The 27,813-nt window shown below is 37.9% G+C and overlaps 1 protein-coding gene across 2 annotated transcripts in view; it reads right to left on the minus strand.

Moving 5' to 3' along the window:
• CFAP54 (cilia and flagella associated protein 54) overlaps positions 1-27,813 on the minus strand; it is a 277,803-nt gene that overhangs the window by 38,346 nt on the left and 211,644 nt on the right. For both annotated transcript variants that reach the window (XM_057741715.1, XM_057741714.1), the window contains 3 exons: positions 21,928-22,101; positions 20,235-20,458; positions 14,744-14,917 (listed from right to left, as the gene is read on the minus strand). In XM_057741715.1, coding sequence (XP_057597698.1) covers positions 14,744-14,917; positions 20,235-20,458; positions 21,928-22,101 — 572 coding nt within the window. The remainder of the gene's footprint in view (positions 1-14,743; positions 14,918-20,234; positions 20,459-21,927; positions 22,102-27,813) is intronic.

Below are 27,813 nucleotides of genomic sequence, written 5' to 3' on the forward strand. Positions count from 1 at the left end.
TGGTTAGGACTATGATTCCACCGCAGGGGGCAAGGGTTCAATCCCTTGTTGGGGAACTAAGATCCCACAAGCCACATGCGGCACGGCCAAAAACAAACAAACGAAAGAGTAAAGGGATTTTTCTTTTTTAAGGCATAAATTCACAAAGACAGACGCAAGAGAGAAAATGAAGCAGATGAGAGATGTTAGCAACACGTTGGAAGCACCTGAAAGAGCACAGCTGAGTCAGCAGAGAGGACAGGCTGTGGCCCACCTGCCTTCAGGGGGGCTGCCAACCATAAGCACAACTAAGAAACGCAACAGGCTCAGGGCCAGCCTCCCACCCATCCCTTTTCTGAACCCATGCAACCAGGAGACCCCCTCCCTCCCTTCCTTCCCTGCCTCTTCTCTGCTAGCCAAACTTCTTCATTTTTCTCTCTGCTGAGGTTAAATCAAAGGAGATCTATGCTCAGGAAGGACATTAGGTCCAGGAGTGAGGTGCTAAACTGAAGATGTTGGAATTAAGTGAATGGCTGTATTCTGAGCAAGAGACACCCTTCTACCCCACTCCAGACCCTGCCCAGAATGTAGAAAACCAAGCAGGAATTGAAAAGAGTCCTCTCTGGGGAAATTCAACAGATGAAAAGACCTTTAGATACTGACATTTCAGGATCTTCCAATGAAAGTGCTGGCTCCCACAGTCACCCTCCAATGAGGCCAAAAGTCCATAAGCTGGACCTCAGTATGCTTCTCAGTTTCTCAAACATGAATGGATCGCCAAGGTCACTAGACATGAAATGAAAGGTAGAGACCAAAGCTAATGTAAGAAAGGAACTTGGAGGATCAGACACAAGACAGAGAGCAGAAGAAAACTTCAATGAAACCATAATTAATATCTTCAGAGAGAGAAGGCCAATATTGCATCTATGAAACAAGAACACAGTGCTATTAAAATGGAACAGAGAATAAGAGCTCTTAAAAATGAAAACATGTGATCCTAACAACAAAATAATCAATAAAAGATTTGAAGTATGAAGTTAAAAATATCTCCTCCAAAGAAACCTAAATTTACAAACATAAATAGGGGAGAAAAGATGAGAAAAGTAAACAATCTAATAGGCTCAATAGTTGAATAACAGAAATTCCAGAAAGTGCAGAGATCATCAGAGGGAGGAAATTATCAAAGAAAAAATCTTCGTGAACTGAAGATTATGCTTCACATCAATATGTGGTACTCTCAGAATCCAGCACCAAACACACACCAAGGCACATCATGGAATTTTAGAACACAGGGCACAGAGGGAAGATGCCCAGAGTCTCCAGAGGGAAGAAGTCACAAATAAAGAACTAAGAATCAGAATGGGATGAGAACTCTTGACAGCAATGTAGGATTGCCAGAGATAATGGAGCAGTGCCTCCCACATTTTGAGGAAAAATAATTTTCAACCTAGAATTTTATGCCTAGACAACAATTAACTAAGCATTAAAACCATGAGCTTTTGTCAGACATACAAGGTCTTTTTACCTCCTATAAAAGTGCTCTCGTAAAGTGCTCCAGTAATCTCAGTCTCTTGCAACCTTGTTAATCATCTCAGGGGATTGAAGTCAAGGAATTGTTCTTGGCCAAACCTGAATGAAATTAGCAATTAACGTAGCCCTGTTTTAGGGTCTGAAACACACCAAGCAGCAGCATTTTTTACAGAAAATGCACATGTTGATGATTTACACCTGGATTCTATCGTCATCTTCACTTCTCTCATTGAGTCAGGCCCCACACCTGTTTTTGACTATGTGACCAGAGAGGTATGAAAGACTCCTCCCAGGTAAGACAGTCAACTTTCTTGAAACCAAGATCTCTCACCATATTTTGGTGGTTCATGACCCACAGATAACGAGTGTCCCGTGCACCTGAGAGAGGACCCAGGAAGCTGCTCCTGGGTATCTTAGTCTCTCTAATGGTTATGCGTGCTTTCTTTATCCTGCCATGCCTTATCCTTTACCAGAGCCTTCCATGAATGCACTTTGTGGTGTCTGGTGAGACCTTTGAATAAGCAGAACCTCCAGCATACTCTTTCCTGGGAAGCTGGAAGATGTGTCCATTCAACACAACAGAGCAAGTCGAGACAGAAAGAAACATGGGAGCCAGGGAATCCACCTTAGAGAGAGAGGGAAGGGATTATTAGGAGGATGGAGAATGGGCTCTGAAGATGATATTTGAGCCATGAAAGCGATCAGTCCAGTTTGGAGCATGGCTCTGAAGAAGGAAAGAAAACAAGGAACTAAGAGACAAGCTGATGAGTTTGTCCTCATGGAGAAGGAGTGTACAGTTCTTTGAAACCTTAGGAAGAATGAGAGATTCTAAAACACAGAGAACACTAAGTGAAACCAAAATGAGGCAGATTTTTTTTTTTTTCTTCAGGAACAAAGACAAGAAGAAAGGAAATAGTACCTTATTTGGCTTAGCTGTGAGTGATATTTACATAGTCATAATCGCAACACTGCCTATAGTTTAAGAACTGTGATATAACTCAATTAGGAGAATATGCAGAGCAGAAGAGTGTGTGTCGGAGGGGAAAAGAGACTGACGTTAGCCTTCATCTTCCATAGTATTGTGTAAGGTTGATCACTTGAGAAATCATCACCTGTGCGTGTAATTTAGATAAATGGGAGGGAAAAAAAACAACCAAACAAAACAGCTGAAAGAGTTTGAAGTAACTGCATCTGAGGAGGGAGATTCAGGGATGAGGACAGCTAGACAGAGAACTGTTCTTTTTTATTCATTAAAAATATTTCAAAATTTGATTTTTCAAACTTTGGAAAATTTGACAAAACATTTCTGAAAAGAAAATGAAATAAGGCCCAGAGAGATTAGCCCAAGATCGCACAGTGCCTTATGGTGTTTGCTCTTGGTCTGTGTTTGTTAACCTTGACTCTCAAGGCTAGCATATAAAATCCCTGAGGACAGGAGTGATATCCTGTATTTTTTCAGTAGTGCTTGCAGCACCTGGTACATGTTAACATCTTTATAATTCTGAAATTTTCATTACATCTGTTAAGAACTAATCAAGTTCCCCAAAGTATGTTACTGGAAAAATTTAAATAGAAAACATGCTTTATGTTTAACCACTAATCATGAAAATGACTTTCTCCTTCCTGAAACCGATACTTGTCAATGGTTTTGCCATACAATTTAAAGCCTTCCCTAACTGAGCCTGGCACAGACAACTGGATTCGAAGTATAAAAGTCTGAAATCAGAATTAACTTGAATAAAGCACGGCAATAGTTAAACAATAAAACACTAAACTCACTCGCATGCTTGTGTTGAACCTGAGATCTGGAGCCAGAGAGACTGGGTTTGCCTCCACCACTTACTGGCTGCATGAACTTGGGCAAAATATTAAAACATTATGCCTCTGCTTTCTCATCCGTAAAATGAAGATACGGTAATCCCCATGCCATGGATCAGTGTGAGGACTGAATGAGTCACTGTAAAGTGCTTCAGGCAGTATTTAGAGCTTTACTGTTGTCATTTTTAGCCCCATAATCACTCCTGGCTCCTTACCCTACCTGGGTACCTCATTCTCCACATTCTTAGACCTGTTGCTAATCCTAAACCAGCTTCCCATCTGATCCCCCAGCTCATTCTTGTCTAATCTTCACTTAGTTCTAAGTTGAGAATAGTGCTTAGTTCTATTCCCCACTTGTGTTTACTCCTCAGGGATAAGTTATATCACCTTGCATACTCAGGACTAGATTCTTCAGGAGGCAATACACCCATGGTACAATTTCTAATGCTCTCTCATTCACTTCTGAAAAGACTATTTTTTTTTAATGAAAAAGAAGTGATATGGTTTTGACAAACACCGAGGAATACTATATTTAAAATTGCCTTGTATGTACATCATGATCAAGTGTGATTTACCTCAGGGATGCAAGGATGATTCAGTATCTGCAAATTGATCAATGTGATGCACCACATTAGCAAATTGAAGAATAAAAATTATATGATTTTCTCAATGGACACAGAAAAAGCTTTTGACAAATCCAACGTCCATTTATGATAAAAACTCTCAACAGAGTGGGTATAGAGAGAACATACCTCAACGTAATAAAGGCCATATATGACAAACTTACAGCTAACATCATACTCTGTGGTGAAAAGCTTTTTCTCTAAGATCAAGAACAAGACAAGGATGCCCATTATGACCACTTTTATTCAACATAGTTTTGAAGTCCTAGCCATAGCAATCAGACAAGAAAAAAAAAGATAAAAGGTATCCAAATTGTAGAGGAAGAAGTAAGACTGTCACTGTTTGCAGATGACATGATACTATATATAGAAATCCTAAAGATGCCACAAAAAACTATTAGAACTAATAATGAAGTCAGTAAAGTTTCAGGATACAAAATTAATATACAGAAATATATTGCATTTCTATACACTAACAATGAACTATCAGGAAGAGAAATTAAGAAAACTATCCCCTTTACAACTGCATCAAAAAGAATAAAATACCTAGGAATAAAGCTAACCAAGGAGGTAAAACACCTGTACTCTGAAAACTATAAAACACTGATGAAATAATTGAAAACAACAGAAACAAATGGAACGATATACTGTGTTCACGGACTAGAAGAATTAATATTGTTAAAATTGTTGGCCATATTATCCAAGACAATCTACAGATTCAATGCAATCTATATCAAAATATCAATGGCATTTTTCACAGAACTAGAACAAATAATTCTAAAATTAGTATGGAACCATAAAAGACTTCAAATAGCCAAAATAATTTTGAGAAAGAAGAACAAAGCTGGAGATATCATGCTCCCTGATTTCAAATTCTACTACAAAGCTATTGCAATCAAAACAGTATGGTACTGGCCCCAAAACAGACACAGGTCAATGGAACAAAATAGAGAGACCACAAATAAACCCACACTTATATGATCAATTGATCTATAACAAAGGAGGCAAGAATATACAATGGAGAAAAGACAACCTCTTCAATAAATGGTGCTGAGAAAACTGGACAGCTGCATGCAAAAGAATCAAACTGGACTACTCTCTCACTCCATATACAAAAATAAACTCAAATGGATTAAAGATTTAAATGTAAGACTTGAAACCACAAAACCCCTAGAAGAAAACACAGGCAATATGCTCTTTGACATTGCTCATAGCAATATTTTTTTTGGCTCCATCTCCTCAGGCAAGGGAAATGAAAGCAAAAATAAACAAATGGGACTACGCCAAACTAAAAAGCCTTGGCACAATGAAGGAAACTATCAACAAAATGAAAAGACAGACTACTGAGTGGGGGAAGATATTTGCAAATGATATATCTGATAAGGCATTAGCATCCAAAATATACAAAGAACTCATGCAACTCAACCTCAAAAAAAGCAACAACCTGGTTAAAAAATGGACAGAGGATCTGAGTAGACATTTTTCCAAAGAAGACATACAGATGGCCAATGGGCACATGAAAAAATGCTCAACATCAAAAATTATTAGGGAAATGCAAATCGAAACCACAATGATCCCCTCACACCTGATAGAGTGGCTATTATAAAAAAGACAACAAATAACAAGCATTGATAAGGATGTGGAAAAAAGGGAACTCTCATGAACTGCTGGTAGAAATGTAAATTGGTACAGTCACTATGGAAAACAGTATGGAGGTTCCTCAAAAAATTAAAGACAGAATTACCATATGATCCAGCAATTCCACTTCTGGAAAATACGCTAATTCAAAATTATATATATATATATATATATGTATGTGTGTATATATTGATAAAATATTTCTCAGCCATAAAAATAAATATCTCAATAAAATATTTCTCAGCAATAAAAAATAATTAGATCTTGCCATTTGGGACAACATGGATGGACCTAGAGGGTATAATGCTAAGTGAAATAAGTCGGACAGAGAAAGACAAATATCACATGATTTCATTTATACGTGGAGCCTAAAAAACAAAACAAATGATCAAACATAAAAAAACAGAAATAGACTCATAGATACAGAGAATAAACTTGTGGTTGCCAGAGGGGAGCGGGGTTGGGGGATCAGTGAAATAGGTGGGGGAGATTAAGAGGTACAAACTTTCAGTTACAAAATAAATGAGTCACAAGGATGTAATATACAACATAGAAAATATAGTCAATAATATTGTAACAACTTTGTATGGTGACAGATTGTAACTAGGTTTTTCATGGTGATCATTTCATAATGTATAAAAATATGGAATCATGTTGTACACCTGAAACTAATATAATATTGTAACTCAATTATACTTCAATAAAATAAAATGAAAAAAATTGTCTTGTCTTACAGCCCAAGAATGGTGAAAGAAGAATCCCTCTTCTACTAAATGTAGCTGATCTGTGATTTCTTCATCTTGATATCTTAATCACCTAACAAAATGCTTGGCACACAGTATGCACTCAATAAATGCTTTATTAATTAGTTAGTAAGCAATTGAGTTATATGTGTTTTATAAAGAAATCAATATTAAGAATGAAAAGACTTAGGTTCCCATTCTTATTTTTGTCACTAATGAGTTGCGGCATTGGTCAAGTCGTTTTACCCCTATAGAATTTTGCTTCCTCATCTGTAAAATGAGAATATCAATTAGGTGTTCCCCTAGTCTCCTTTCAGTTCTGACATTTGACCTGGGTGGTACCAAAAGAAGTCAGAGGTTACCGGTGGAGCCCATATAAACTGGCAATGGAGTAACTTCTTGGAAAGTCATCATTAGAGTTTTAAGTGCATTGGTAGCACCAGCCTAGACCAGTGCTTCTCAAACTTGAACGTGCATACGTTACTTGCACATTTTAAAATGTGCAAGTAAAATGCATATTCTGATTCAGTGGGTCTGAAGTGAGACCTGAGATTCTGCATTTCTAATGAGCTCCTAGGGGATGCCAGTGGGGCTGGTTCCTGACCATACTCTGCAAGGGCCAGGGCCTATTAGATGTCAGTCCCTGCCTCATTTATGCAGATTTTGTCTTCCCTAGTTCCCAGAAGCTAGATATAATCTTGGGCCCCATCTGCAGGACCAGGCTCTAGTAATCACTTAGCCAACAAGTCCCAGAATCCAGAGGACCTCAGAGGGAGGTTCTGGGCACCTATATGACCTCTAAATTATAGCATTCCTGACACCCAAGTTAATAACATTGGGCTTTTGCTTTTATTATGACTTGATAGTTTTTGCAGGAACCCTAACTCATCCTTCAGTGTCCTACTAGGTTTGAGCTTGTCTTGAATGCACAGCCCTTTTGTTTGGGACCCTGAAATAGAGTCTTGCTCTTCTTAGGGATATCAGGACCTCCAGAAAAGAGCACTGGCTCCATACTTCTTGTTCACAGACTGGCTGGACTTCTGAATAAACTTATCTCCAAGAACTAGTTCAGCTCTATCCAAGTCTGTGTTTTCATTTGCCAGATGGAGTCCTGCTTTTTAGTGCTCTGCTTGCTCGGACTTCTTGAACTTGATTATGCTTGTCTGCCGACATCTTCTGTGGCCTCTGAAGAACATGCCTTGGGGTGCCCAGCTGCCTTCAACACAACAGCCTTTGCAGTAGTTTGCTTCCTTCCAACTTAGGTCTCACAGGCTAAAAGGAAGGGCCAGCGATGCTTTATTGACCCTTCGCCCTGCTAGCTCTGAGTTGTACTCCTTGCACCTGATCAAATGATAAACATAATTTAAGTCTCATTCTGAACCTCAAATAAGCTGGCTTGTGATCCAAAGCATCCTACTGGAACACTGGATGATAAAAATAGCAAGAATGTGAGATAGGTTAAACTAAAAGTCCTAAGGTGTAATCTTGAGACAAATTTCGACCATCAAAACTTTGGTCATGGTTACATCTCTTTAAGGTTAAGCTGTAGTCCTACGTCCCTCTAACTTGTCAGCCATTCTTCACAATTCTTTTTAATGCCAGTATCTGGGAGGTTCATTAAAACAAGTCCCTGGCAGCTTCCTTAGTAATTGTCCTTAGAAGATACTGAAATTGTTCAAAAGATGTTTAGTTTGTAAAGAAGCTCCAATGAATGACATAATGTGGTTCTATTATATTCTACTAAAGGTAATTTTGTTAACTATGGTCGCATAATTTCTACCCCCATACTTAAAAAGTTGAATTTTTACAAGTTATAAATTTAAAGCACTATGGCATATAAATATTTAGTCCTCTGAATTATCTAAAAATTTTATCTCCAGATCCTCGGTCCCCAGATTGCTGTCACTGGCATCTTAGTTCCTACTGGCATTCCTGATTCAGTGTAGTAAATAAACTGAACTCTGACTGAGTAGATGAATCAAATGATGTTAACTTGCATTGTAATTCAATGACCCTCTAAGTCCCTGGAAATACTAAAGCCTTAAGTCAGATATTAATTTTCATTACCATCCTGCCTAGAGTCTGGAAGTGCCTGCAACCAGGGTTATCATCTGAGGACTCAACATAACACCATGGCTAGGAGTGCCGGCCTGAAGACAGGTTGCTCCAATCCTGACTCCTTGCCAACTAGCATTCCCCCATCCCATGTCTCAGTTTCCCCTTTTGTAAAATGGGGCTAAAGGTAATACTCGGCCCTTTGGGTTTTGCATGCATGGATTCAACAATCTGTGAATCAAAAATATTTTTAAAAATTCAGAAAGTTCCAAAAACCAAAATTTGAATTTGCCACGTGCTGGCAACGATCTACATAACATTCACATTTTATTAGGTTTTATAAGAGATGATTTATAAGTATACAGGAGGACGTGCATAGTTTATATGCAAATACTATGCCATTTTATATGAGACACTTGGGCATCTACAGATTTTGGCATCCGAGGGGGTGCTGAACCAATCCCCTGTGTATACTGAGGGACGACTGTACCTACCTCATAGACTTGCTGTGAAGTGAATAAAGTAAAATACTTGGAATGCACTAAGCTCTGCAGAAGTGTTCGTTATTGCTATTATCTTGTGAGTTTCATGAGCTACACCCAGTTCTTCCAACATTAAACTTTACACTAAAGGTCTAAGATAATGAATAGATGAACGCTCACATATATAAATATTTAAATCATCAAACAAATTTCAGTGTTATCTTCTGAAAAAACAGAAGTCTTTGGTCTTAGGTCTGAGAAGATCCAGCACTCCAAGTCAGTGTTTTTTGATTTTGTAGCTGAGATTTGTGGCAGCAACTGCATCTTTTATCATGACCCAATACATACATACTTATTGTCAAAGGGGGAAAAAATTTCCCTGAACTAAGATAGGAAAACTGTGTGCTCTGTGTCTTTGCTTGTGGCTTATGCAAATCGCTCAAGCAACCTGTTCAAATCAGAATTTGCTAGTTGGTGCTCTGCTTCTAATCTCTGTCTGACACCAATTCATGCATCCATGCTAATTGTCAGACATGACTGTTGATGCATGAAACCTTGTTATTCTAATTATCAGCCACAGATGCAGTCTTAGCATTAACTCCTCACATCATCCTGCCCCAGACTGATAAGGATGTGATATTTCTACAACCTTGTGAAATGAACTGTGTACTTTGTTCATCATTTTTTAAAACTAACTGTTTGGGTAAACAATCTGTTTCCCAACGATGTCATCCTTCTGTTTCCATACCCTTTCTGAATGGATATACTCTTTAATCACTTTGTTGGTTCTCTTTCCAGCAAGTAAACAAATTTGTCAGGATACCAACTTCAGAAAACAACATTTTCACATATGGCATGTGATGCATTCTGATACTGTCTTCTTATATTTAATTTCTTTAAAAAAATACTACTCATGACCCACTATATTGACTCCATGAGCCATGCGTGTTTTGGAACTTCTATTTGAAAACTACTGCACTGTCCCACTCCTGGGCATATACCCAGAGAAAATCATAATCCAAAAAGAAACATGTACCATAATGTTCACTGCAGCACTGTTTACAATAGCCAGGACATGGAAGCAACCTAAATGCCCATCAACTGATGAATGGATAAATAAGATGTGGCACATATATATAATGGAATATTACTCAGCCATAAAAAGGAATGAAATTGAGGTATTTGTAGTGAGGTGGATGGACCTAGAGTCTGTCATACAGAGCGAGGTAAGCCAGAAAGAGAAAAACAAATACCATATGCTAACTCATATACATGGAATCTAAAAAAATGGTACTGATGAACCCAGTGACAGAGCAAGAATAAAGATGCAGATGTAGAGAATGAACTTGAGGTCACAGGGTTGGGGGGGGCAAAGGAGAAGCTGGGATGAAGTGAGAGAGTAGCATAGACATATATACACTACCAAATATAAAATAGACAGCTAGTGGGAAACTGCTGCATAACATAGGGAGATCAACTCGATGATGGGTGATGACTTAGAAGGCTGGGATGGGAAGGGTGGGAGGGAGTCTCAGGAGGGAGGGGATATGGGGATATATGTATAAATACAGCTGATTTACGTTGGTGTACCTCAAAAACTGGCATAACAGTGTAAAGCAATTATGTTCCAATAAAGAGCTTTAAAAAAAGAAAAAGAAAAAGAAAACTACTGCACTAAATTCCCCAAAAGAGGCCACAGGTTTATTATTTTAAAATGCATATGGAATATCTGGCCAGGACTGGATGTGGAAAGGGTGGGAAGAAGAGTACTTTCAAAATGTGAGAAACAGCTTTAAATGTTTCTGGGGAGTGATGTGTTAAAGTTTCTTTTTTGTTTGAGTTGGAGGGATACATAATTGACCAAGAGTTAGCAGCAGGTTGCCAGCTTAAGGAAGCAGAATGAAGGGCAATTGGGAGAAGCCTGCTTGAGAGCAGAGAGGTGGGCTCTGGAGGTTTCACCATCTGACATGGGTCACATGAGTCAAGGAGCAGCAGAAGCTACCAGAGGCACAGCTAGAGGGGACAGCACTTAAGAGCTGGGAAGTGCAGGAGAAGACCATTGCAGGAGGCAGAAAAAAACAGATAAAAAGTGCTGGACAGGGCAAAACTATATGGCAAATGTTTTATGGGAAAGACAGAGAGCAGTAATCAAAGGAATGCTATAGTGGAAGGTTTCTCTGCAAAAGCCTGTAGTGACCAACTGTCCCATTTTTAAAAGCTTGACCCCACTTCAAGACTCTCCTAGAACTGGAATCACTGTTCTATCTCTGAGAGTTCAGGCATTGATATTAAACTGCTCCCAAATATTTGCCCCCCCTTCCTGCTCCCCCATTAGCCCTATTGCAAATCTCTATACATGTATATGAACATAGATATGGATAAAGCAGAGTTAAAGGTAATAAACATTAAAATAAGGAGTTATGTGATATAAATTTGTAAATAGCATTTAGAGGGAGACTAAATTTTTTCTCCTAGTTGCTATGCACTTTAATTTTTGCTGGTTAGGCAGTGTTTACTCTCTTTTCTGCACATTGCTGGCAGCTAAAGTATCTATAAGAAGATATTGTTGGTAAACTTTAAAAGGTGCTTTAAAATAATTCTTACCAAGTGTATTACATGTGTATTTGAAGTTTTTAAACTTTAAAACAGAATAATAATATTAAAATCATTTCACATAATAAATGATAATTACTGTTTAGGTTAAGATTTTACACAATTATCTCTAGGGAACCCATGATACAGAAAAGTTAACTAATCTACTGAAGGTTACAAAATTACTAAGTAACAGAGCTGAGATTCAAAACAGGAGTCTGGTTTGCTCCATTCTGAGGACTCTAGAGCCTGTGTTCTTAACCACTACACTAATGTAAGCAAAATAAATAAAAAGAAAACCATTCCCAGTAAAACCTTGCAAAGACAAAGTCTCAAAAGAGGCTTGTGAAAGAAGTCAGAATATTTTTAAAGCAATAGCAGTTTGACTCTCAAGAGCAACAATGGAAATGAGTAGATGACATTTTCAATGTACTGAAAGAAAATAATTTCCAATCTTAAACTCTTTACTCCATAAAAATTTATTTCACAGATAAATGTAAAACAATGACATTTATCAGGCAAACAAAAATTGAGAGTTTGCCTCCAGAAAATGCTCACCAAAAGAAATTCCAGAATATGTCCTTCAACAGAAAGAAGTGACCCTAAATGGAATATCTAAAATGCAAGCGTGAGTAGAAAGCAAAGCAAGTGTTGAATATGTAGAAAATTCTAAAGGAAAATAACTCGTATAAAACAACAAAAAATAATATTATGTTGGTTAAAAAACATACAATAATATCATACAAGCCATTAGAGGAATAAAGATCATTCATTAACTTTAGACTTTGGTAAGTATGTATATTGTCCTGCAGGCAACCACTAAAGGCACAGCAGAAGAGTGCGTAATTTCAAAATCTGGAAAGGAAAAATGAATGAAAAAAGTAATCAATCCCAAAAAAGGGAAACAAGCAGAAAACCTGAGGAAAACAGAAAATCTGAGACAAGTAAAAACACGATATGGTAGGTTTAAAACCAAATATATTAGTATTTACATTAAGTGTGAATGGATTAACTTCCCCAGTAAAAAATACAATATGGTCAGACTGTATTTTAAAATATCCGAGTGTATTTTTAAATACAATTAAAACACAAGTACACAAAAGGATTGAAAATAAAAGGTTGGAAAAAGAAATATTATGAAAATAATAACCACAAGAAAGTCACTTTCCTCTAGTTATATCAAACAAGGCGGACTTTATGAGGGAAAAAACATTATTACGAGAAGGTCAGAAGTCACTTCAAAATGACTGAATTCACCCAGAAGTCACACACAATGCTTATCAATCTGATTGCACCTAAGAACAAAGTCTCCAATTAGGTAAAGCAAAAATCGACAGAACTACAAGAAAAAGCAAAACAACATCAATCTCAGTGAGAGCATTAAACATTAAAATCTCAGTACAGTTGACTCTTGAACACACGGGATGGAATTGCACAGGTCCCGCTCTATGAGAATTTTTTTCAATAGTACTTGCTGTTATACTACACAATCCATGGCAGGCTGGATCCCCAAATGTGGATACGGAGGGCCAGCTGTAAAGTTACATACAGATTTTTCACTGTGCAGAAGGTCAGCACCCCGACTCATATGTTGTTCAAAGGTCAACAGTAACTGATTTTAAAAAAATAAAAAGGCAAACAAAAAATAGAAAAATCAGCAAGAATATAGAGTATCTGAACAAGACTACCCAAACTGAGCCACTGGACATATATCAACACTGCCTCAACAACTGAGGACAGCACATTCTTTTTAGAGCAATGGAATATTTACACAATAAACACTTCCCTGGTGAAAAAGCAAGCTTTGACAAATAATCATACAGAGCATTTTTTTAATTACCACAGGACAAAATAATTTGGGAATAAATGACAAAAAATAACTAGAAAAGCTTCATATAGTTTGTAATTTAAGAAACACATGCTGAAATGACCCATGAGTCAAAGAAGAAATCACAATGGAATTTAAAAAGTTGGTTTTTAACTGAAATATGATGACAATACTATAATAAAAACTTGTGGGAGGAAGCCGAAGCAATATTTAGAGAGAAATTGATAGCCTTAAAATTCGCAGATTAGGAAAGAAAGGACTAAATATTGAGCTACCATCTATCTCAAGAAGTCAGTAGTTAGGAAAAGGACACGCACATGCATGCACACATACACACAAAAAAACAGTAGAAGAAAGATATATAAGATTAATGAAATCAAACTAATTAATGAGACAATGGTGACAATGACCTAGAAAAAAAAAAGCACACATAAGCAATATAAGGTGTGAAAAGGGGCACTTCACTACAAACACACCAGATAGCTTAAAAATGAGAGAAATTTTAAATGAAATGGAAAAATTCCTAGAGAAAGCAACTTAAGCAAAACTGACTCAAGAAGAAATAGAAAACCCCAATGTTCTATAAACAGGCCTGATAGTTAAAATACTTAAAACTTGGTGTGACACGGGCACCAACTGTTAGGACAGCTATTAGCCCAGTCGGGACTGACACCAGCTCTGATGACCAGCACATTAGCACTATTGCTTAAAGACTGCCTCTGCCTACGGAGAATTATATCACTGGTCTTACACCATCTCACAGCCAAAACACAAGGGCTTTATTGATGAGCTCTTAGCAAATATCTGAGGAAAAAGGTTACTCCAAACTTACACAAACTTCACCATAGGACAGAAAAACGTGACTATATTTAGCAATGTATTTTATGAGCCTAGCAAAAGCCTCGTACAGAAAATACCTGACAAGGACAGCACAAAAAGGAAAAATTATAGTCCAACATTGCTCTTGAAAACAGTGGCAAAATTTCAATATGAAACATTAGCAAACTGAATCCAGTAAAATTCAATTATCATATAATCATATTGTCATAATTGATCAAAATCAACTATCATATTAAAAGAGAGAAGTGATCAAATCATCTTAATAGATACAGTAAAATATTAATGATAAAACTTCCTATCAAAGTGGCAGTAGGAGAAAATTTCCTTAATATGATAAAGGATAACTCCAAAAAAGAATGTTAAGTATCATACGTAATGGTGACACATTGGAAAGCTTCTCTTTAAGTTCAGGAAAAAGGAAAATGATCAACCTGAATCAGACTCTCCCAGGATTTCTGTTATTTTCACAGTCATTCCACTACACAATGTAGATTCTAAACTGCTGTATATTTCTGTCCATATGATAAGAGGATGTTCTCAACTCTTTAAGTTATAATGGCTTCATTAAACTTTATATCCAAATGTAAGATTTAGCTTTGTAATTATATTACATACCATAGGTTCTGTTTCCTTTGGAGGTTCTTCCAGGGGAGGAATGTACCACTGAAAGCAAAGCTCTTTGTTTAAAGCTTGTGTTGCCACAACTGATGACACCACATCTCCACATGATGGGCTGGCAAAGAGTTTTAATGATAAATCGGAGTATAGAGAATCATCAGTTGTTCCTAACTGGGGAACAAATAGAAATATCAGCTCAATTGCTGGTAATAAATTTATTCAATATTTAAAACATTCATTCAATTTTCATTCCATATTGACTACATTGGAGAACTCTGGGAATCATCTCAGCTCGTTTTATGAATGTAGGTCTTAAAACTGCCCCTGATTACCACACAGACGATTCTTCTATAGAAATAAAATGCTTCAAAACCCAGCGGACTTGACAAATGTCTTCTACTTTAGTGAGTATCCAAGAGTAAAGATCTAGAGGGAAAATGTCCATGCTATCATTTCAGTCTCAAAGTCACCACGTAGTCTAAGAATATCTTCTACTTTTCTTCTGGTTTATTCACTGGTGAATGTACTGAGGGTTTTGTTACGATTTATTATCTATATTCCAATAGCATTTTTTGCAGTACTATATGCAAAACAAGACATAGTTTTTGCTCTAAGAGGTTAAAATCTGTCACTCTCATTCCCTCTTTAAATGAATGAGGCTGGTTTGTAGGTGTAGTCTTGGTGGATCTGGGCCCAGCTCATTTGATGGAGCTTGGTCCCTGAATCAGGAATTTTCAAGAAACATACTGTGTAGGCTGCAATTGGAGATTTCATAAAATATTTACTCCATTTTTTAAGATAGCTAAGAAAGTAAACCATGATTGCTGTCAACGAAACCAGAGTCTAGCCAGAGAGAGAATAATAGTGATAATACTATCTCAACTCTAAAAAGGACCTTCTTCAATGGAGTGCAAACTATTTTCAAAATTAATTTCTTGTTATTCCCAAGATTACAGCATGGTAGCTGGAAAGCAGTTCTTCTACTAAACTCTTGACATCTAAGACATCTCAAAGGCTTAGTGACCAGTGGCTAGAAAGAAATGCCTGGTGTTTCTATAAGACTTTGTACCTTCCATTGCTGAGCCTATTCAAGATACAATAGAAGACTGTCAATGCATAGTCTTCAATAATAAAATAAAAAGACAGAAATAAATACACTGACCTTTCAAGTTGTCTACTGATAAAAGAAAAAATGTGTTGACTGAAAGGTAATATCAAAGGTGAAAACTATTAAAAAATGTTTAGACTATCACAAAAGTATATAAGCCAGAATCCTCATTTATTAGCACTATGATACTAAAATCATGACCAAAATGCATAATAAACAAGATTATTAGGGTTAAATAATCATTTAAAAGTGCTTAATTAAGATTAATTCTATGTCAGGCAGTTCACAAAAAAATCAGGTAAGTAATTGATTCAGAAAAATGTTCTCATTTTTTTTTTCATATCTGAATGCTTGCAGAGGTTCTGACAACTATTTTAGCAAAGAATTCACATTTAATAACTAGCTAAGTGAAGAAAAATAGAAAGCAAATACCTCCTATTTCAATATATACAGTGTTTATTAGCATGATGCTTAATAATAACAAACTGTAACAGAAATCAATATTAAAATAGGCATTTAATTTTCTATTCTCTTTTTAAAAAAACATAACATCTAATTGCTAATGGGATTAATTACATAAGCTAGTCGATGGGCTATACGCTGAGTACTTTTGATAGGTTTGATTTATTCTTGGAAAGGAATGAAACAACAGACCTACCAGGAGCACTCTTGTTCGCCATGTCCTATAAGCAACAAATCAGTCTGCGCTAATCAAATATTTGACCTTACACAGTCTATCACAGGCACACAGTCTAAACATGAATAACTCAGCCTTGTGCAGCATTTTAATCACGTCCTCTTTTTTGGAATTTTTAATGTAATTTGTTTGGCACCTTTGTTTTCCCATCACAAAGCTTCAATGGACTTGACGACATGCAGACGCACAAAGCTGATGAGCCTGGCATGTAGCAATGATGGTTCTGGAAAGGCATCTACTTCTTTGTGGGGGAAAAGCAGGTTTAAGTATCAAATTATGGAAAGAGTTTGATTGAAATAGCCTCCTGAGTGATTAAAGGCTCAAAAATATTATTATAAAAATCAGCCAAGCTTGGAGTTTATTTTTTTAAAAATTCAAAAGGTATTATGCTCGTTAGCTGTCTACCCCAGTGAAACAAACACATGATTAGGTGGCTTGCACCTGTCAGGCAAGCGACAGTGATCTCCAGAGCTGATTATCCTGGGAGAGTGTTACACTAATTATATCCCCCAAAAAAAGTTTAAAAAAAGAGTAAACAGGGTGAAACAACTCTTTGATTCTTTGATAACATTGCTGCCATTAGAAATATCACATGTTGATATTTACACTGTATTCAAGGTTGTATGTTTAGAGCATCATCCTTAGGAACTGGGTAATGACAGGCTGCCCTTAATACTGAAATATTCAAGCAAAGGGCCTTTCAGAACACTATTTATGAAATCACACATATTAGTTTCCAAACTCTTATAAAATATTCACAAGAATACATCCACTGAAACTATAGTTCTCAATCTTGCCATTGTCTCTCCCCTACTCCAAAATACCTGCGGTGTCTGGGATATGTGGCAGTAAACCTCAAGATAGTCTCATTTCCTAGGAGGGGTGAATCAGACTCTGGTGTTGGATGGAAATGATCTGATCCCACTCCACAGTTTCCTGCTCTGTGGAGGCCAGACATTAACAATACATTCCCGACCTTTCCACCTCCTCTCACTCCTCTCCCTGGAGAGAGTTCCTTGATTGGTGAACTTCAGAAAAAGAATGTTGGATATGCATAATTCTGCTCTCTCTTCTTCGGAGCATACTGTTTGCGGGGAGTGAACATTCTCTGCTCCTTCATGCAACAGATTTTAAAGGGGTTTCTGACCCCACAGATTTTAAATAGGCCTGTAATGATCCCCCTCCCCCCTCCCCCAAATCCCACAAGCCTAGATTGGTAGTATTGTCAACTTTGCTAATCACGACTAGGGAGACCATTTACCAGCAAATATAAACCATAGCCTCATAAAGTTGGATGTTTTTTAATCCCACTATGGCTTACTCTTTTACTTCTCAAATGATGTAGAATCTGGGGCAGGAAATGGGGATGCTGAGCGTTGGCCATCCCAATACCCCAGTATCTAGGAAGTAATTTGAAAAATCCTCCCATGTGGATCCCAGTACACTATTCTGGGGGCAACTCCACAACTCCAATTGAAAATCACTTCTTTAATTGAATTCTTAAATATTCCTTAGTGCGTCTTTGCACTACATTTTTAAAATCACAGTTTATTCACAGTCACCCTACTTTCTTGTTCCAAAGAATAATTAAAAAAATTTTTTTATTATTATTGATCCAAAACACAAGGTTACTGTACTCCACTGGGGTAAGATAAGTGAAGGTTCCTGTTTGGAACAAGCCACATTTTCAGGTCACTTCTCTGGGAGAGTTGACAACAGAAACACGAACGAGTATGGTAAGGGCAATTTGATAATTATAAAAATTAAAGTGCTTTATGGTGAAGTCCAAAGTCAAGATAATTCAAAATAAATGAATGGTCTTTTTCCTAGTTTTGAAAGAATTCTATGCAAATGACTTGATTTATTCATTTCACAAACACATACTGAAAACTTACACTATGTCCTCTTAAGTTTTCTAGCATAATCTCAAATTCTGTATCTCAGAGCAGAACATACCAGCCTTCTCCACAAACACTACCACCCTCCTGCCTCCACTGTATCTGCTAATGGTGTTACCATGCCCTAATGACCACAGACAGAGGTTCCAAATGATGGAATAAACTTTGATTATTCCTTCTTCTTCACCTTCCATCTCCATAGGGTCACTAAGCTGTTTTTTTGGTTTTTTGTTTTTTTTTTTTATTTTTATTTTTGGGGGGTACACCAAGTTCAATCATGTTTTTATATACATATCCCCATATTCCCTCCCTCCCTCAACTCCCTCCCCCCCCGCCACAGCTGTTTTGTTTTGTTTCCAATTTTACTTAAGCAATATCTTTTACATCCATCTCTTCCTTTCCATTCCTATGGTCATAAGCTTGGTTACATCATCTCTTTCTTGGATAACTCCTTTATTTATACTTTACCAATCAGCCCTACACACTATCAACAGCGGAAATATTTTAATTTTCATATTCTTTCTGCCATTAACCCTGACATTTTCTCTTAAAAAGCATCCCTGAAGTGCTGCAATTCTCTTTTGTGCTAACTCTAGCAGCCTTTCTCTACTACCACACCAGAGCTATGTACAGAGGCTGTGTCTTACTCATTCCCACTTTCTCCACCAACTAAGAGTGTCTGGAATATTGTTGGTATTCAACATATGTTTATTGAATATACCAAATTTGAAACAAATTTCTATTTTTACTAAAACTCTTTACATTTTCAGTATCTTCCAATTCATCCATTTTGGTAGTTTGTTAAAAAAAATTACTATTATTCAAGACCCTAGTAGCTTTGAAAGAATCTTCATTCATACTCCTCTTTTTATGCCTCATCAATAGGTAACTTAAAAGAGGTTTCCATATTACATATTTTGGGCAAGCCCATCCAATTTAATAGCACTTTCAAAAAAAAAAAAAAAAACTCTTCAAACTTACTTTACTTAAAAACTTTTTCCTTGGGACTTCCTTGGTGGTGCAGTGGTTAAGAATCCACCTGCCAATGCAGGGGATACGGGTTCAATTCCTGGTCTGGGACGATCCCACATGCTGCAGAGCAACTAAGCCTGTGTGCCACAACTACTGAAGCTCGTGCACCCTAGAGCCTGTGTGCCACAACTACTGAGTCCATGAGCTGCAACTACTGAAGCCCCCATGCCTAGAGCCCGTGCTCCACAACAAGAGAAGCCACTGCACTGAGAAGTCCACACACCACAATGAAGAGTAGCCCCCACTCACCACAACTAGAGAAAGCCTGGGCGCAGCAATTGAAGACCCAATGCAGCCAAAAAAAAAAGCTTTCCCTTTACTATTTATCACACTCATGATTGCAAAAAATACACAAAATGAATGATTTTTATTACACATGTAAAACAAAGGTATAGAAAATTGGGCAAAGGTTTAGAGATTCTCAGTCTAGTGCCCTTATAGGGTGATTATGTTGAAATTTGTTTAACTTCTTGGCAAAATGACTCCATGAGAGATATTGATATGTGCAGGAATAGAAAAACTTCTGAGATATTTTGAAGATTTATGAGAGTAGCAGAACAGAACAAATGAAAACAGAAAATCCAGGATATTCGGTTGGCTTCTTTCTGTGTTAAAAGAGAAAAGAGCTTTCCCAGGAACTCTAAGGAAATTAGAAATCTTTGTGTCAGCATTGAGGTTGATGTGCTTCTTTCAGAAATATAAAGATGATTCTAAGGCGTCTTAACAAAAACATATAATGTTTTAAAATGTTACCTTGCTTGATGAGTCATATAAGATTTTTTCTGGTAAAGGTGGATTTTCTATGACTTGAAATAGTTCTTTTGGAAATTCATCAATACAAGAAGAAGAATATAGCTGTAGGAATCTTTTAAGAAAAAAATGCATTTCTTTTTGGCGCAGAATCAATCCAGAGTTGAAAAGAGAAGTGAGAAGTATGTCATCTGGCAAAGACATTCCAGATCCTGGCTTCAGAGATGCTTAAAGGAAAAAAAAAAAGAAAAAACAAAAACTAATATAGAGTCATGTTAGATAACAGCAGAATGGCCTCAATATTGTTGGCCTTTGCTCACTAACTTTATTCCTGTATATCCCTACCTCAGCTAGTGGCTTCTTATGACCTTCCTCCATTTTTCAAGTTTATACTCTGATAGAATTGCTTCTGGCCACAGGATGGAAAGAACATTTCAGAACCTGCTTCTGGTTCCAACCTTAACAATGCAAAAATATTCTATCTAGCTGTCTTATTTGGGGGATTTCCCCCAAAAGATCTTAAAGCAAAAATGTAGGTGCAGTAATTTATTTGAAAACTGATCTCAAGTGAGAGAATGGGAAAAGTGTGATAGAGGAAAGAGCCAAAGAGAGTGAGTTACAAAAGGGCTATAGCTATGGACAAGGAGGGCTCAATCCTGCTGAGGACCTCCTGAAAAATACATGTAACATTGTTCCGTTAGGGGACTGGCAAGCTGGAATGTTTATCTACCAGTTCCCCACCTCAGTAGTTGCAGGTTATTCCCGAGTGTGTGGAATCCCTGGTACTTCCAGGCATCCTGCCTGCATCCTGGGCCTCAGTAACTTCCGAGAAAGCCCAGAGCAGAAAGCAGTAAAATGCGGGTGATTGACACAGGAAATACCAGCAGATGAATCCAGAGGTCAGCTGAGTTGATCAGGTGGAGGGCATCACCAGGGCTGGTTGCGCTGGCTTATGTCCACTTCCTTTGCCACTGAACTCTTGGCCCCATTATGATACACCTTTTCTCCAACACCTTTCCGCGTGCTCATCTATCCCATCGCTAATTCCCCACAACCATGCTGAGCCACTCTGTGACTTGGCCTGTTTGCCCTGCTGGCTTCTCCATCACTGGGCACTGGCATGGTCAAGCTGTCTTTTCCAACTCTTTGCCAATAAGCAGCACTGAATCACCAATTTCACAGGCGCAGATAAACACATCGTCATAAAAACACAAGAGGAACAGATTTGAGGCAGATTATACCAGTTTTTCTGGATCTTCTTTAGAGAGCATCAGTGACTTTTTAAAAAAATAAAAATAAACTAAACAAGACCCAAAACTTTACAGAGTTAAATATCCTTTCCCTTTACATACTGGATACCAGAACACTCTCTTCTTGAAGCCAAAATTTCACCCTGTTCGCTTTATAAGCTGTCACATTTTGGTTGCTCTGATCCTTTACTGTTTTGACCCACACACCACTTTGGCAGTCTTGAGGGAGGCCTTTGGATGCCTCCTAACGATGTTTTTAAATACACTGCAGTACAGTTCCACCCAAAGGTCCAGGTATTTCAGGTTAAGAACCCCTAAAATTTCCATCTTCTGTTGAGAGTTCACTCAGAAAGAAGTCAAAAGTATCTTATAATTCTAAATAAGAAGTATGACTTAAACAATAACTGGAAAGGAATATGTTCTTTCTTAACACAGGAAAGACCTACCTAGCAGTTTGCTCATATTATTAATTCTTTGCAGGTGAATATAGTAGCGCAGCAGAAGAATCCATGTAATATCCACTTTAACTGGGGATTTTTTCCTAGTACCTACATCCTCATATATCTCATCACTAGGGTGAGAGAATGCACAGCCAGTCTGGAAGGCAACTTGGTAGTTATCTGAAAGTAAAAAAGAAAAAAAAATTGGAATACAAATATTATGCTTTCCTTGAAAAATAACTGTATGTGAAAAAAGAAAGGAAATACTGACACTTAGGACTACATTAAATTAAAAAAAAATTTATATCACAAAAGACACCAAACACAAAGTTAAATAGCAAACCACAGACAAAGAAAAGATATTTAAAACACATTAACTATTTTTTCTCTACTATGTAATCAATTAAAAAAAAGTCAGATAGTCCAACAGAAACGTGGGCAAAGAATTTCAACATCCAACTCATAGAAAAGGACACCCAAATGGCCAAAATTTTTAGCATCATTAAAAACTAGATACATGCAAATTAAAATGAAATACCATTTCACATTCTTCAGGAATTAACAGAAACTAAAATCTGAAAATAATAAATATTGGTAATAATGTGAAGAAACCAGAATTCTCATATACTACTTGTGAAAGCAAATTCCGGAGCACGGTCTAATAAAATTTTAAATGCAGGTACCCATATATGTGCACCAGGAGTCTTGCACAAGATACTCATGGCAGGACTATATTACCAAAAAAAAAAAAAAGGAAACGAACAAATAAAGAGAGGCATTAATTTGATGGCATTTAAAATGAATTAACTAGATAAGGGAGAAACTATAGTTCACGTACCAAATCAGGTTCGTGCATGTTTATGCATGATCCATGAGCTACAAATGGTTTTTATATTTTTAAGTGGTTGAAAAAAATTTTTAAATAATATTTTGTGACATGTGAAAGTTATATGAAATTCAAATATCAAATGTCAAAGCTTTAAAGGAATACAGCCATGCTGATTCATTTACATTTTGTCAATGGTTCCTTTCACATGAACACAGCAGAGTTGAATAGTTGCAACAGAGTCCACAAAGTGTAAAGTATTTACTATTCGGCCCTTTACAGAAAACATTTGCTTTAAGCCACTAAATTTGTGGTTATTTGTTACAGCCGGAATAGAACATTAATATTCTGACAACATCGATTGCTTCGGGGGAGTCCCTTACAGAGAAGACTGAAGGGAGACATTCTTTCCATACACTTATATGATATTTGAGTTGTGATTCATGACGATAAATTACCTATGCAAAAAACTGAACTAAATTAGAAGAGAAAAAGAACTTCTCTACATATTTGGCCAATATCACATGGTCTTTAATGTCACAGAGAAAAATTAAGACCAGTTCCATTTTTGTTCCTTTGTAGAAAGTCTGTATTTTCTGACTGAATGTTTACAATTATTTTCTTTCTCTTTATAATTCAAAAATGATGCCAAAATTTGTCCACGTATTATCTGTGCTATCTGTAAGTTTATTTTCAGAAGAAACTTTTGGAGGGAGAGTCCCTTATAACCTACATTGAAGAGTATCCCTTTGCAACAGCTTCTCCCATCCCCAGCCAGAGCTGCATGGTTTCACTGCTTCTGGGCCAGTATTTATGCTACTTTCCCTGGATCATTCAGGAGGTGTGACTTCCCACCTTACAATCTTAGCTGCTTGCTGACTTCTCCCAGGTGGTTGCTTTTTGGCCTTCACTGAGCACTTGGCATGTTGCTCTGCAGCTACTCAAGCCACTGGGCAGTGTATTTCTAGTCCTCAATTTGTGGACAAGCCCTCTCCGAACCCCAATTTTATGCAGTGAGCTAGGTTCTCACTCTCCCTACCTGCAAGGCCCTCTTTCCAGACCCCTTCTTTCTCCCGGCATTCAAGTCCCAGCCCTGGCTGCTCCCGCTCCAGTGAAGTCCTTGACTGCAGCTCTTGCTTAAAATTTCTCATTTTACTTTGGTGACCTGAGATCTCCCTTTCCTGATTTCATGCTCAGCTATAAATTAAAACAATTTTGGTTCTATTTTATCCAGCCTTGTTGTAGGTTTGTATGGGGCGGGGGTGCGGGTAGAAGCATCTTTCAGGCTAGCTCAGTCCAACAGGTTGACCAGAAGTATCAATCCTGCATTTTGATTTCCAGGTAAAACTTATCTACTACACCCAACACAATGATCCAGGGCACTGCCTTTAGAATTATATAGATGAGGTTTGTATTAGCAGTGGAACATCATCCAAAGTTCAAGAACCTCTCCCAGCACCTTGCCTCATTTAATAAATGTGCATAGTGACACTCTTACAGGACTTTCCTAAAGGATAAGTGAAATCACACAGGAAAGCACAAAGCATCAGGAGTGGTTGCTTAGGCTCTGCTAAAGGTTTCAAACCATCTTGTTAGACTTCCTTGGTTTCCATCAAGGGTCAATCTTCCTCTGAGTCTTCAGGACAGCATTCCATTGTGTTGGTGTGGCAGTGTTTTCTCATATGTGCCATCTGTTGTTTCTTATTTTCCATCATTGACTCTGTCTAGAATAGAGTCTCTTCATACCTCGTGTCTGACAATAGAGAGTGGAGAACGTATGTTCTGCCCTTGGTCGTGGTACCGTCCTTTCTCAGATTGACACGATCAAAGTGCAGAGCTTTGAGTGGAACATCTAGACTCTTGCAGACATTGGACCAGGACAGCTCTGCTTCACTGAGGATGCTTTTCATCACACCCTCATTGTCTGAATCACTGACACTCTGAATTGACAGAGCACATGTACACACGCACCCCACACACACACACAATCATTGTTGCTAGCATGAATGATTTATCTCCATTCTCACCTGTAAGTGGTGTAATTATTCCAGATTTGAGGATAAAATGTGTCCCCCTAGTTTCCCACCACTATGAAAAATTGTGTCTCAGAGGAATAGGAAACATCAAGAGAGCAGTAGAGGAATGACATCCCAGTTGTTAGCTGGCATTGACCCATGTCTCTGAGCCAGGGGCAAGGCAGTACAGGAAAGACAAATCATATTTTTTTTCAGGATGGAAGCTTTTCCCTGTTTCAAGAGGCAAAGCATGTACTAAGGGTCAGTTGATTCTCGGTTCTGCTCCACAGATCTCTGTTCTAACAGTAGGTTCACTGACATTCGTTTTTGACATGACACGTATTTATATTTTTCTGTATATTTAGTGTATTTAGTTGTGAGAGGCTGCATCTGGGACCACTAATCCTAAATGTTGCTTTTAATTCAAAATTTATTACAGAATTTAATAATTTTAAATCCTAGCTGAATTTTTTAAAGCCACAGGAAAATCAAGACAAAAAGATGGAGTATATTTGAATATAACTGGGCCCAAAGTAGACACAGAGTAAATATTTTTTTACATTCAATCTAAATATGGTCCCATATTGCCAGTAGCATCATTTCAGAGTCTCTATTCCTACAAGACAATGTAAAAGAAACCTCAGTAAATTGGACCATCTACATCACTCAATTTTCTTATTGTTCTATAGACATCACACAATTGCTCTCTGGTTCTGGCAAGATGATCTATATTCCATCCTCCACACATGACTGGTCTATTCTGTCACCACACTTCTCTGATTGTCAATTGCTCTGCTGAGAAAATGAGCTCCCCCTCCTATCTGGTATCTATGTCTCCAATTCATTTGTATCTGCCCCACATGTACTTTTTCCAGAAAAAAAAAAGTTCCTAATAAACTCATATGCCCACCCCGCCTGTGGCCAGCTTTAGCTTAAAAAACATTAGTCTGCCTCCATTAATATGATCCTCTTAGGTTCCTTAAAAAATTAAAAATGGAACTACCATATGACTCAGCAATCCCACTACTGGGCATATACCCAGAGAAAACCATAATCCAAAAAGAAACATGTACCATAATGTTCACTGCAGCACTGTTTACAATAGCCAGGACATGGAAGCTGCCTAAATGCCCATCAAGAGATGAATGGATAAAGAAGATGTGGCACACGTATACAATGGAATATTACTCAGCTGTAAAAAGGAAAGAAATTGAGCTATTTGTAATGAAGTGGATAGACCTAGAGTCTGTCATACAGAGCGAAGTAAGCCAGAAAGAGAAAAACAAATACCGTATGCTAACTCATATATATGGAATCTAAAAAAATGGTACTGATGAACCCAGTGACAGGGCAAGAATAAAGATGCAGATGTAGAGAACGGACTTGAGGATCCGGGGCGGGGGTGGGGTGGCGGGGGGGAAGGGGAAGCTGGGACGAAGTGAGAGAGTAGCACTGACATATATATACTACCGAATGTAAAATAGCTAGTGGGAAGTTGCTGCATAACATAGGGAGATCAACTTGACAAGTGATGACTTAGAGGGAGGGTGGGAGGGAGCCGTGGGAGGGAGGGGATATGGAGATACAGGTATAAATACAGCTGATTCACTTTGGTGTACCTCAGAGACTGGCACAACAGTGTAAAGCAATTATATTCCAAAAAAGAGCTTTAAAAAAAAATGATCCTCTTAAAAGATGCATTTATATAATTTCAAAGTAGATGCCTGTTCTGATGGCCAAAGGCTAGAAGCTTACGGAAGGCAAGACCCACTCCTTGGTGTGTTCTGTGACTCCTCCCTCCCACTGGACAGAAGTACATGGTACAGCGCTCTGCACATAATAACAATGAATATCATTTACCACATCGTGTACAGATCAATGCCAGTGAAGGTAACACCACCGAGGAGGTTTTCTCCTGGATGCTAATAAATGCTAATGCGAGGAAAAGCAAACCTTTTCATTTGCTATTGCTGCCCTTTAGCAATTCACTGTAATATGAACCTCACTGCCATCTGGGTATCTGTAGCCATCAGCTGGGGACTCAGTATTTCCTCTCAGCCTAAGTCGGGGTGAGGGGATCATCACAGGAATTCACGATCAGTCTGCTAGGAAAACACTGCAGGGCAAATTATTATTCTTAAGGCAAAATACACAATGAATTGGACTTTAAAATGTGGTCATTTCATATTACTATCTTGGTACAACAGTAAAGGAGTGCCAATGGTACAAAATGGAAACTGAAAATTGGACGATGCTAGGAAAACCATGGAAATAGAAAAGTAAAGCATAAATTCTAGCAGTAAGCAGAGCTAAGATGAAGACTACCTGCCCAAGTGGATCAACTCAGATCATCTGGTTAAGGGATGCCATTCCCCATCGTGTGTGCCCGTGGGTGACATTACTAGCTGAACACCACAGCGCCTTTTCCTGTGTTTCCATACAGAAGTTCAGAATTCTTCTCAGGTAGTTACCAGCCACAATGGAACGTGTCATATGTGATAGTCTGGATTATCATTCCGCAAACATTCACGCCCCTCTTCCTTCCCCTACAGGCAGCGTCTAATTCCCTGCCTCACTGATACTGGACTTGGCCATATGACGTGCTGTGACTAATGAGATGTAATGTGAAGAAAGGCCTTGAGTGTGTTTCTATGCTTGGGCTTGGCTCTTGTGCTCTGGTTTGCAGCCTAAGAAGAGCAGGCCCCAGGTAGCCACTGCCTCTTTAGCCTGGGTCTCATAACAAACGTACACGGAGTATACCTGAACTCAGCCTGCAGCCTGAAGCAGAACACATGAGACAAGTAAAAGAATAAAGGTCATGTTGTTCTAGCCACTGAGTGTTAGGGTCCTTGGGTATACAGTGTAATTTTGGCAATAACTGATTAATACAGCATTTTAGATGAAACTTGTTATCCTTGCCCTAAAAACTGGTAAAGCATGAGAAAATGTCTAGGATAAAGTAGACAGATCTTTCAGAGGTAATAAGGGGCCATTATGAAAAAGATATAGCCATGCTAGAAGTCTGAATCATAGTCAGAGTTTTCAGATTTC

This window comes from Hippopotamus amphibius, chromosome 7 (assembly GCF_030028045.1).
Source record: "Hippopotamus amphibius kiboko isolate mHipAmp2 chromosome 7, mHipAmp2.hap2, whole genome shotgun sequence".
Classification (NCBI taxonomy): domain Eukaryota; kingdom Metazoa; phylum Chordata; class Mammalia; order Artiodactyla; family Hippopotamidae; genus Hippopotamus; species Hippopotamus amphibius.